Here is a 12,024-nt window from a genome sequence, read left to right on the forward strand (position 1 = left end):
AAGATTTGTTCTCACACACTACATGCCCAGACTGGCCTTGAATTGTGATCCTCACTTTATCAGCCTCTCAAGTAGCTAGCATTATAGCCATGACCCACCAGCTCCCAAGATAAGTTGATATCTTATACTGGTTTTAAATTGCTTTTCTCTAATGACTGATAATATAAAGAAAGTTTAAATAACTTTGACCTCTTGTATTCTTTTCAAAAATGTCTACTTAGATCTTTTGCCTTGTTTCTACTAAGATATTCTTTGCTATTGAATTGTGTGAACTATTTTTGTAAATAAACCCCATACCAAATTTATATTTTTCATGTGATTCCTCCCATTCTGTAAGTTTTCTATTCAATTTGTTACGCCATTGACTGATTTTCTCTTTGCTGTACTGAAGCATTTTAGTTTGATATAATGATATTTACTTATATTTTTAATGTTTTGTCACTGTCTTAGAATGTATATCATAAAACGTCATTGCCAAGATTGATGTTATCACCAAAAGACATTAAGAAAACATATTCAACAACATATATCACCATGGCAATGTAAATTAAAGCACAATGGGATATCACTTCAAAAAAAAAGTATTAAAAATGCACTTCCATCTTAAAAAAAAAAAGTGCAATGACATTTAAAACAGATTAAATCCCAGATCCATGACTTTAAAAAATATTAAAAAATAAAACCCTAAAATACTACAAAGAAAGTAGGAAAATTGTGTATAATTTTAGAGTGGGAAAGGCTTTTCTAAGTACACCACGTAACAAAGAAACTCCAAGTGTGAAAATACATAAATAAATAAAAACAATGAGTACCACATAAAATTTCCCTATGGAATTTTTTTACTTAAAAAGTCAAAAGATGAATAACAAACTGTGGAAAATTTATCAGACACACATATACCAGGAGTCCATTTACACATCAATTATAAAAATAACAACCCAAAAGAAAAATCTACAATATACATACCTTGGAAATTGACACACAAAAAATATAAGTAACATAAACACATGTAAAAATGCTTAACTTGGCTTTTCATTAAAGAAATGAAAATTTTATAATAAGATCTTACATTTTTGGACTGGAGGTTTGGCTCAAGCAGAACAGCACTTGCTTTGCAGGTGCAAAGCCCTGAGTTCAAACCCCAGTCCTACCCCAAAACATCTTTAAAAAGATCTTACATTTTCTTGTCAGATTGTCAGAGACAAAATAAACTTTACTAATAATACACAGAGAAGTTTGCATGGGCTTGGGTAACCAGGCATGGTCACATACTGTTGCTAAAGTGTAAAATGGTGCCTCATTTTGAAACAGCAATTTAGGTATATCTTTATATGCACGCACCTTCACTGGCTGCAAAGCTACTCTGCTAATTTGCTCTCTAGGTCCCTTTGCACAGTCCTGTCTTGTTCACTACTATACCCTCAGCACTGGGGCCAGCTCCCCAGTGCAGCCACTGTCACTCTGTATTTGCAGAGTAGTGAATGTGCAAAAGGTTAATACTTTTTACCATGGTCATTTGAGCAACAGACTAGAAACATCTCCAATCTAACCTTCATGAAGGGTTGGTGAACTAAATTATCACACATTCAACAGCTGAGAAGAATTCCAAGAGTTGGTGTGGAAATGTTACCAGGCTACCTGGTTGACTGATAAAATCAGTGTGAGTGACCGTGTGTAGAGTAGATGGTCATGTGTGTAAAAATGACACATGCACAAAATAGCAAAGACAATGACTGGAAAGCCACTAAAGAGAAACTGCTAGCAGTTGTCACTTCTGGAAGAGAGGGTGTGCCATAGAAGTGTGGAGTAAGATATTTACATTTCCTTACATACAACAAACTTTTACATGCAACAAACACATACACATATGTTATGCATAGCATAGAAGGCTTTGGAAGGACACAATAAACTAACTAATAGGGTTATGAATATGCTTTATTTCTTCTATTTCTATGGAGGGAAAAAAGTAGATTTTGTATGGTTTTATAGATGAAGAACACAGGGCAGGTAACAGCCACGTTTAACAGAAGAGGGAAGTAAAGTTGAGAGAGGAGACTTGTGTGTAGTCACAAAACTAGCAGACCATGACACCATGAGTTTGCTCTTAGATTATTGACTCTAGTGCCAGAACTTTTTCCACTACATGCATTAAGCTGAGTAAGTGAAGATACTGCTCCAAAGGTCAGATTACTGGCCTTGGCCTTGTATGATCAGGGAAGAGAGATGACAAGATCAAACTGTAAGTAAGACAGGTGTAGATTCTACTGTACCATCTACCAGAGAGATTCCTAGAAGAGTGTGCATGGGTGTGCCATCTGCATGTGCCATCTGTGGGTTATATTGTTCTTTTCATTTATTTGTGGGGGTGCTGAAGGCAGAGGAATGGAGAAAAACAAATCTTCCTTCCCCATCCTTTCATACAGGAAACAGGATCTGAGATTAACACAGGCATAATGGGAGAACAGAAGTCATCAGCCCCTCAAAAACAGACAGTATATGACGGCTTTCTTTTTGCTTTGGACTGCCAGGCACTGCCACTTCACCTCACCCCAGTCACTCAATATCCCCTACATAGGGCTTTGAGGTAGAAAATAAGGGTACCAGGAAATTGCCCAACCCCTTCTAAGTCATTTCACCATATTCATGGTAGCTAGTATTTGGGAATAAAGAGGATGACCAAGTTATGACTATGGGATGGCAAGTAACCCTTTCCTTTTTTTTTCTTTAATTTTTATTTTATTCATATGTGCATACAATATTTGGGTCATTTCTCCCCCCTTCCCCCACCCCCTACCTTACCCCCCACACCCCCTCCCTCTTCCCCCCTACCCTCTCACTACCTGGAAGAAACTATTTTGCCCTTACCTCTAATTTTGTTGAACAGAGAGTATAAGCAATAATAGGAAGGACCAAGGGTTTTTGCTGGTTGAGATAAGGATAGCTATACAGAGAGTTCACACGCATTGCTTTCCTGTGCATGTGTGTTACCTTCTAAGTTAATTCTTCTTGAACTAACCTTTTCTCTAGCTCCTGGTCCCCTGCTCCTATTGGCCTCAGTTGCCTTAAAGTATCTGCTTTAGTTTCTCTGCGTTGAGGGCAACAAATGCTATCTAGTTTTTGGGTGTCTTACCTATCCTCATACCTCCCTTGTGTGCTCTCACTTTATCATGTGATCAAATTCCAAGCCCCTTGTTGTTTTTGCCCTTAATTTAATGTCCACAAATAAGGGAGAACATAGGATTTTTGGTCTTTTGGGCCAGGCTAACCTCACTCAGGATGATGTTCTCCAATTCCATCCATTTACCAGTGAATGATAACATTTCGTTCTTCTTCATGGCTGCATAAAATTCCATTGTGTATAGATACCACATTTTCTTGATCCATTCGTCAGTGGTGGGGCATCTTGGCTGTTTCCATAGCTTAGCTACTGTGAATAGTGCTGCAATAAACAAGGGTGTGCAGGTGCCTCTGGAGTAACCTGAGTCACAGTCTTTTGGGTCTATCCCCAAGAGTGGTATTGCTGGATCAAATGGTAGATTGATGTTTAGCTTTTTAAGTAGCCTCCAAATTTTTTTCCAGAGTGGTTGTACTAGTTTACATTCCCACCAGCAGTGTAAGAGGGTTGCTTTTTCCCCACATCCTCGCCAACACCTGTTGTTGGTGGTGTTGCTGATGATGGCTATTCTAACAGGGGTGAGGTGGAATCTTAGTGTGGTTTTAATTTGCATTTCCTTTATTGCTAGAGATGGTGAGCATTTTTTCATGTGTTTTTTGGCCATTTGAATTTCTTCTTTTGAGAAAGTTCTGTTTAGTTTACTTGCCCATTTCGTTATTGGTTCATTAATTTTGGGAGAATTTAGTTTTTTAAGTTCCCTATATACTCTGATTATCAGTCCTTTGTCTGATGTGTAGCTGGCAAATATTTTCTCCCACTCTGTGTGTGGTCTCTTCAGTTTACAGACTATTTCTTTTCTTCAGCAGAAGCTTTTCAGTTTTATGAAGTGCCATTTATCTATGCTATCTCTTAGTTGCTGTGCTGCTCAGGTTCCATTGAGAAAGTTCTTGCCTATATCTATTAATTCCAGAGTATTTCCTACTCTTTCCTGTATCAACTTTAGAGTTTTGGGTCTGATATTAAGATCCTTGATCCATTTTGAGTTAATCTTGGTATAGGGTGATATACATGGATCTAGTTTCAGTTTTTTGCAGACTACTAGCCAGTTTTCTCAGCAGTTTTTGTTGAAGAGGCTGACTTTTCTCCATCGTATATTTTTAGCTCCTTTGTCAAAGACAAGTTGGTTATAGTTGTGTGGCTTCATATCTGGGTCCTCTATTCTGTTCCACTGGTCTTCATGTCTGTTTTTGTGCCAGTACCATGCTGTTTTTATTGTTATTGCTTTGTAATATAGTTTGAAGTCGGGTATTGTGATACCTCCAGCATTGTTCTTTTGACTGAGTATTGCCTTGGCTATTCGTGGCCTCTTGTGTTTCCATATAAATTTAACAGTAGATTTTTCAATCTCTTTAATGAATGTCATTGGGATTTTGATGGGAATTGCATTAAACATGTAGATTACTTTGGGGGGGTATCGACATTTTTACTATGTTGATTCTACCAATCCATGAGCATGGGAGATCTCTCCACTTTCTATAGTCTTCCTCAATCTCTTTCTTCAGAAGTGTATAGTTTTCCTTGTAGAGGTCGTTCACATCTTTTGTTAGGTTTACACCTAGGTATTTGATTTTTTTTGAGGCTATTGTAAATGGAATTGTTTTCATACATTCTTTTTCAGTTTGCTCATTGTCAGTGTATAGAAATGCTAATGATTTTTCTATGTTGATATTATATCCTGCTACTTTGCTATAGCTATTGATGATGTCTAGAAGCTTCTGAGTAGAGTTTCTTGGGTCTTTAAGGTATAGGGTCATGTCGTCTGCAAATAGGGTTATTTTGACAGTTTCTTTACCTGTTGTATTCCTTTTATTCCTTCTTCTTGCCTAATTGCTCTGGCTAGGAATTCCAGTACTATGTTGAATAGGAGTGGAGATAGTGGGCATCCTTGTCTAGTTCCTGATTTTAGAGGGAATGGTTTCAGTTTTTCTCGGTTAAGTATAATGCTGGCTGTAGGTTTGTCATATATAGCTTTTATAATGTTGAGGTATTTTCCTTCTCTTCCTAGTTTTTCTTAGAGCTTTTATCATGAAATGGTGTTGGATCTTATCAAAGGCTTTTTCTGCATCTATTGAGATGATCAAGTGGTTTTTGTCTTTGCTTCTGTTAAGGTGGTTTATTACGTTTATTGATTTTCATATGTTGAATCACTCCCTGCATCCCTGGGATGAAGCCTACTTGGTTGTGGTGAATGATGTTTTTGATGTGTTGTTGAATTCTATTTGCCATTATTATGTTGAGGATTTTTGCGTCAATGTTCATTAAGGAGATTGGCCTATAGTTCTCCTTTTTAGAGGTGTCTTTGCCTGGTTTTGGGATAAGTGTAATACTGGCTTCATAAAATGTGTTAGGCAGTTTTCCTTCCCTTTCTATTTCATGGAACAGTTTAAGGAGTTTTGGTACCAGTTCGTCTTTAATGGTCTGATAGAATTCAGCAGAGAATCCATCAGGTCCTGGACTTTTCTTTTTGGGGAGACTCTTGATTGCTGCTTCAATTTCATTTTGTGTTATAGATCTATTCAGGTGATTGATTTCATCTTGGTTCAGTTTTGGATGCTCATATGTGTCTAGAAATCTGTCCATTTCTTTCAGATTTTCAAATTTATTTGAATATAGGTTCTCTAAGTAGTCTCTGATGATTTCTTGGATTTCCACGGTGTTTGTTGTTCCCCTTTTGCATTCCTGACTCTACTAATTTGGGCTTTTCTCTCCTCATTTTAGTCAGGTTTGCCAGGGGTCTGTCGATCTTTCTTATTTCTTCAAAGAACAAACTTTTTGTTTCATTAATTCTTTGTATGGTGTTTTTGGTTTCTATTTCATTGTATTCAGCTGTTATTTTTATTATTTCTCTCCTTCTATTTGTTTTGGGATTTGCTTGTTCTTGTTTTTCTAGAAGTTTGAGATGTATCATTAGGTCATTGATTTGGGATCTTTCAGTCTTTTTAATATATTCACTCATGGCTATAAACTTTCCTCTCAGGACTGCCTTAGCTGTGTCCCATAGGTTCCGGTAGGTTGCGTTTTCATTTTCATTGTCTTCCAGGAACTTTTTAATTTCCTCTTTTATTTCATCAATGACCCATTGTTCATTAAGCAATGAGTTATTCAGTTTCCAGCTGTTTGCATGTTTTTTGTCTTCACTTTTGTTGTTGAGTTCTACTTTAACTGCATTGTGATCAGATAGTATGCACGGTACAATTTCTATTTTCTTATATTTGCTGAGGCTTGCTTTGTGCCCTAGGATATGATCTATTTTGGAGAAGGTTCCATGGGCTGCTGAGAAGAATGTATATTGTGTAGAAGTTGGATGAAATGTTCTGTAGACATCAACTAGGTCCATTTGATCTATGGTATATTTTAGATCTAGGATTTCTTTATTGATTTTTTTGTATGGATGACCTATCTATTGATGATAATGGCGTGTTAAAGTCTCCCACAACCACTGTGTTGGCGTTTATATATGCTTTTAGGTCCTTCAGGGTATGTTTGATGAAATTGGGTGTGTTTACATTGGGTGCATATAGGTTGATAATTGTTATTTCCTTTTGCTCTATTTCCCCTTTTATTAGTATGGAATGTCCTTCTTTATCTCATTTGATCAATGTAGGTTTAAAGTCTATTTTGTCAGAGATAAGTATTACTACTTCTGCCTGTTTTTGGGGGCCATTGGCTTGGTAAATCTTCTTCCAGCCTTTCATCCTAAGCCTATGCTTATTTCTGTCAGTGAGATGGGTCTCCTGTAAGCAACAAATTGTTGGATCTTCTTTTTTAATCCATTTTATCAAATGGTGCCTTTTGATGGGTGAATTAAGTCCATTAATGTTAACTGTTAGTACTGATAGATATGTGGTGATTCCTGTCATTTAGTTGTCTTGGTTGTTTGGAGGTTTGATTGTGTGTACCTAAGTTGAGGTTACTCTCTACTTTCTTGCTTTTTCTTTCCCTATAGTTTGGTGCTGCCTGTCTTTTCATGGTTATGTTGGGTTTCACTTTTTATGTGCAGAATCCCTTGAAGAATCTTTTGTAGTGGTGGCTTTGTGGTTACATATTGTTTTAGTTTCTGCTTATCATGGAAGACTTTCATTGTTCCATCTATTTTGAATGATCGTTTTGCTGGGTAGAGTATCCTGGGGTTGAAGTTATTTTCATTCAGTGCCCAGAAGACCTCACCCCATGCTCTTCTTGCTTTTAATGTTTCTGTTGAGAAGTCTGCTGTGATTTTGATGGTTTACCTTTCTATGTTATTTTATTTTTCTCTCTTACAGCCTTCAATATTCTTTCTTGGGTCTCTCTACTTGTTGTTTTAATGATGATATGTCATGGGGTAGTTCTATTTTGGAGTGGTCTGTTTGGTGTTCTGGAGGCCTCTTGCATCTGTATGGGAATAGATTTCTCTAGACTTGGGAAATTTTCTGTTATTATTTTGTTGAATATATTACGCATTCCCTTTGCTTGCATCTCTTCTCCTTCTTCGATGCCCATGATTCTCAGGTTTGGTCTTTTGATGGAGTCAGTGAGTTCTTGCATTTTCTTTTCACAGGTCTTGAGTTGTTTAATAGCTCTTCAGTTTTTCCTTTAATTACCATTTCATCTTCGAGTTCTGAGATTCTGTCTTCTGTTTGTTCTATTCTGCTGGATTGGCCTTCCATTTTGTTTTGCAATTCTGTTTTGTTCTTTTTTGTGAAGTTTTCCATGTCCTGAGTTGTTTGCTCTTTAATTTTGTCTATTTTCATCCTGAGTTCATTTATCTCTTTATTAATCGTGTTCTTTGTTTCACTTTGGTGTTTGTACAGTGCTTCTATGGTTTCTTTTATTTCATCTTTTGCTTTTTCAAATTCTCTATTTTTGTTGTCTTGGAATTTCTTGAGTGTCTCCTGTACATTTTGGTTGACCCTATCCAGTATCATCTCCATAAAATTCTCATTGATTACCTGTAGTATTTCTTCTTTTAGATTATTCTTGTAGGCTTCATTGGGTTCTTTGGCATATATTTTGTTGGAGTCTGGATCTGAGTATCTTTTTTCTTCATTTCCCTCTGGTTCCTGTACTAATTTTTTGCTGTAGGGAAACTGGTTTCCCTGTTTTTTGTCTTCCCGTCATAGCCCTTGGTGTTGTTACTGTCCCTGTACTGTGTGCAATTAAGTATTTTCTACCTTGTAATAATAACAATGGTGATATTTAGAATGGAAGGGTGAGAGGAGAGGGAAAGCAAAGAAGTTAAAGAAAGGGAAAAACAAGTGAACAAACAAAAACAAACAAACAAACAAAGAAAATTTCAAAGATATAAACAGGGAGAGATAGTTTACTAATCAACAGTAAGCTGAACAGGCATTAGAAAGACAGAGAGAGGATTGAGAAAAAAACAAAATAAAAATAAATAAATAAATAAAAATAAAAAATAAAAAAAGATAAAAACATCTCCAAGTTCAAATGCAATGAAGTTTCAGTCTTAATAATTTTGGTGTTAGTCCCTCAGCCTGCAACCCTGGAGATGGTGTCTCAGAAGTAGTTCTGTTGTTGTCTCATCAAAGGGGAAAAAAACCAAACCAAACAAAACAAAACAAAACAAAAAATACCACAAAGTGTCGCAAATTCAAATGCAATAAAGTTTCAGTAAGTTTTTCAGCATGCAGGTGTAGTTTGGTTGTTGTATCATCAAAGGTAGGGAGAAAAAAAAAGAGTCTGGAGACAGTTCTGTGAATGGCTATCTGAGGCTGTGACTCACCTGCCCGCTGCTCTCAGCCTGCTGTTGCTGGAGGCTTTATTTATGCAGATCTCAGGGGTGAGCTTAACACTCACCTGGCCCCGCAGGCTTTGTTTACTCAGAGTTCTCCTGTGCAGGAGCCTCTGCTACAGGCTTTCCCCTTTTCAAGCACACTGGAGGAGGTGACACTGCACCTGCTTTCTCAGGCCTGCGTGTTTATAATTCATGTGGGAAGTGGGTCTTCCCCCCTCTCCTGTGGAGTTTTCCTCCCACCGCCACTTTTACAAGCTTTCCCATTCCTGGTTGCTGGGTGTGTGTCGCCGCTCCTGCCTTCTCCAGCTGGCTTATTGTGAGGGATTTTCCCTTCCCCCTCTTTGGTGCTCAGGGCGCTATGTGTCTTTTTTGTTGTTATTGCTTATTATTCGGTTTTTTTTTCTTTTTTCCTTGGGTGGGGGTCAGTTCGGCCCACGGTTGTCTGTGGGAGTACCAAGTGCTGCTTAGTTCACCTTGTGGTCTGTGTCTTCCTAAGCCGTCTGGGCGCTGCCTTCTGGTGGTGGAGCGGGATCCCTCCTGGTTTCTCCATTCAATGTGAAGTGGGAATGTTACATGCAGGCTGGGGGTGTGGAGGAGTCAAACTTTTGCCTCTTCTCAGTGGTTTTTCCTGTAAGGTGTATCTCCAGCGTCTCCCCAAGATTTTACTTTAGGAGGCACGCTTTCTGCTTCCTCCCTCTAAGTTTCTATCTTGGAATCTCCCACCCTTTCTGATAAAGATGGTGATCCAAGTTGTGCCAGTTTTTAGCATGGGAAGACTGCACCACACAGAGGTACTTCTGTGCATGTCATATGGGGTGAAAAACAATCTGTGTTTTTAAAGCCACACTAAACAGAAAATCACAAGTCTAAACGCCATCAATTAGTGTTTATAACTCAATAGGTATTTCAGCATTGAGATTCTGACTCTGCCGATTGACAATGGTCTTGCCAAACTTTGTGCACAAGAATGTGGAGGCAGCAGCCTTCCCAACAACTGTCTCCTGGAGTCCAGACAACATGGTCACAAGAAGAAGTGCATCCCAGAAAAGCATCCCATAATTTGTTAGAGACTTCTCAGAATGACAGTCAACAGACAGCAAGTAGATGGGCAGTTGTGCAACAACATGGCTCTGAAGGGGAGCCAGCACTGCTTCTAAGATAAAGAAGCAAGTGCCCATGACTTTGAATCTGGGAGCCATGTCCCACCAGGAGGATAATTGAGCCATACTTGAATGTAACCATGCACACTTCAATTTCTGTCCCAGCCAGACAGATACATTACAGAATCCTGCACTGCATCACCTTGAGGTGACAATTCTAGCAACAAATATCCTCTATGATATATCCAGCAAACTGGCTACAATTATTCTGATCTAAAAGAAAATGATCAGACTGGTGGTGTGGTTCAAGCAGTGGAGCACCTGCTTTGCAAGCATGAAGCCCTGAGTTCAAACCTCAGTACTGCAAAAATAAATAAATAAATAAAAAAGAAAATTATCTTTGCAATTGAAAACTAAGACTATATTGTTTTGATGTACTTTTAAAAAAATTGTTGTGCTGGGTGGGGTACATTGTGGCATTTACAAAAGTTCCTACAATATATCATACTTGAATTCACCCCCTCCACCATTTTCCTTTATCCCCCTCCCCCTATTCCTGGAATAGTTTCAACAGGTCTCATTTTTCCATTTACATACATGTATACACAATATTTGCACCATATTCACTCTCCTACCCCTTTTCCCCGCATCCTCCCCCCACCCACGGGTACCAACCTTTTTCCTCCCCAGACAGGACCTGTTCTACCTTCCTGTTCTCCAATTTTGTAAAAAAAAAAATGACATTTTTGTTTGTTTAAGATAGCTATGCAGGGAGCTTCCTTGTGATATTTCCATGTACATATGTATTATAACCTAAATTTGTTCATCTCCTCTAATTTTCTTCTTTCTACTTTTTGATGCACTTATTATTAAGCTTATATATCTAACAGCACTTAAAATTGACATGCAAAATAGATTTTTAAAAATACAATGCAAATAAGAATAAATGAAACCAATGATGAAATATAATAGCTGCTAAAGACATTTATTCTAGAACAGTGCTACACTGTGTTTCTTAAAAGTATACTAGGAAAAACTAATTTATAAGGAGAGCAAGTTTTAATTGCGGGAATTTATAGAAATGAATCAACTTCACTAAAATTCCTTATCTAATTCAAAACCCAGTGAATGAGCTGAAAGTTTATAGAAGTCAAGAATATAATAAAATTATCTTTTAACTAGCTCTTGTGCAAAATCAAAGCCTCTGACCTTTGTGAAAAGGTTTGCCTTTCATTACTCACCAACTGGCAGCCTTCTAGGGAAGTGACTAGCTGAGCATTCTGACAGGAGAGGATTGAGCCAGCCAAATTCAGCATCACACACACTGCGGAAAGCAGCATGAAAAAGGTTATCTGGAAACAAACCAAGCAAAAAATTGATTATTCACTTGGAGAGGGTTCAAGGAAAAAAGACTTGGCCTTGAAAGATCGCTTTAGGTTGATGAAATAATTAACATGAATAACATTCAGATGTTTAAGAGGCAAGTATTATTTCTTCACATTTCTGATTCATAGTATTTTAAATGGGAAAAAGTAAAAACTGAAAAACTGTAGCAAGCTGCCATGATTTTACTTGAAGCCCATCATGACTTAGTAGTTTAGAAGCTAAAATTGAAAAAACTGTGTATTTACACTCTCAATGATAACAAGTTATAAATTGTTAAAGAAAATCAAATGAAGGAAGTGTATTGGGTACAAAGACTTTATTTCTTTTAGTTTTTATTGTGGGAATTTTATACATATGCAAAAGCAGACCAATGGTACACTGAGGCCCCAGATATCAAGACTCAGCCTCAGTAATCAATTCCCTCCTGGCCAGCTACGTTCATTTCCTTCAGAATATTCTACAAGAAATGTCAGACATCATGTGATTTCATCCCTACATATCTCAGTGTGTATTTCTAAAGTAAGAAGTCACTTTTTGAAAATGTAACCAAGGTACTGTTATCCTATTCCTTTTGCACCTGCCTGTAACTTCACCACACAACTGTACCACAGTTCATTCAACCAGGTCCC

The 12,024-nt window shown here is 37.6% G+C and overlaps 1 protein-coding gene across 4 annotated transcripts in view; it reads right to left on the reverse strand.

Moving 5' to 3' along the window:
* Nucleotides 1-12,024, reverse strand: part of Entrep2 (endosomal transmembrane epsin interactor 2) — a 469,028-nt gene that overhangs the window by 120,035 nt on the left and 336,969 nt on the right. For all 4 annotated transcript variants that reach the window (XM_074061963.1, XM_074061962.1, XM_074061964.1 and 1 more), the window contains exon 3: nt 11,251-11,361. In XM_074061963.1, coding sequence (XP_073918064.1) covers nt 11,251-11,361 — 111 coding nt within the window. The remainder of the gene's footprint in view (nt 1-11,250; nt 11,362-12,024) is intronic.

This window comes from Castor canadensis, chromosome 19 (assembly GCF_047511655.1).
Source record: "Castor canadensis chromosome 19, mCasCan1.hap1v2, whole genome shotgun sequence".
Taxonomy (NCBI): Eukaryota; Metazoa; Chordata; class Mammalia; order Rodentia; family Castoridae; genus Castor; species Castor canadensis.